This window comes from Etheostoma spectabile, chromosome 13, assembly GCF_008692095.1.
Source record: "Etheostoma spectabile isolate EspeVRDwgs_2016 chromosome 13, UIUC_Espe_1.0, whole genome shotgun sequence".
NCBI lineage: Eukaryota > Metazoa > Chordata > Actinopteri > Perciformes > Percidae > Etheostoma > Etheostoma spectabile.
In genome coordinates, this window is record NC_045745.1 from 21,858,675 (window position 1) to 21,859,071 (window position 397).

Sequence of the window (397 nt, forward strand, 5' to 3'; positions counted from 1 at the left end):
CAGCAGACTCCATCAAGACTATGCAGCGACAAACTTTGATCACAAGAACTTTATCACATACGCATATAAGCATAAATTAAACTAGTAAGCAGAAAACCCTTAGTGTAGGTGTGTAATAATGTAGACAGGTGTTATTACTGTATTATGTTGTTTAAAAAAAGTTATTTTATGTAAAGCTAAATTGTTGTAATCTTAATTTATGAAATAAATTAATTTAATATTAATATTTGTGGGATGTCAAAAAAAGTATCTAGTATGTACAATAGCTGTTGCTTATTTCAAATTTATCAATGAGTTTTAATTTAAAGGTCATAATGTCCTAAACACAAAGTCTAAAACAGATACACAAATGGTCACTTTAGGAGTCATTTCTTCACCATAATTTGGGATTTCTTTC

General features: G+C 28.2%; 1 protein-coding gene across 1 annotated transcript in view; it reads right to left on the minus strand.

Moving 5' to 3' along the window:
• Positions 1-309: 309 nt before the first annotated feature.
• LOC116700890 (olfactory receptor 51F2-like) overlaps positions 310-397 on the minus strand; it is a 28,861-nt gene continuing 28,773 nt past the window's right edge. Inside the window, 1 exon segment of the mRNA XM_032534337.1 lies at positions 310-397. This exon segment is cut by the window's right edge and continues 41 nt beyond it. Coding sequence (XP_032390228.1) covers positions 310-397 — 88 coding nt within the window.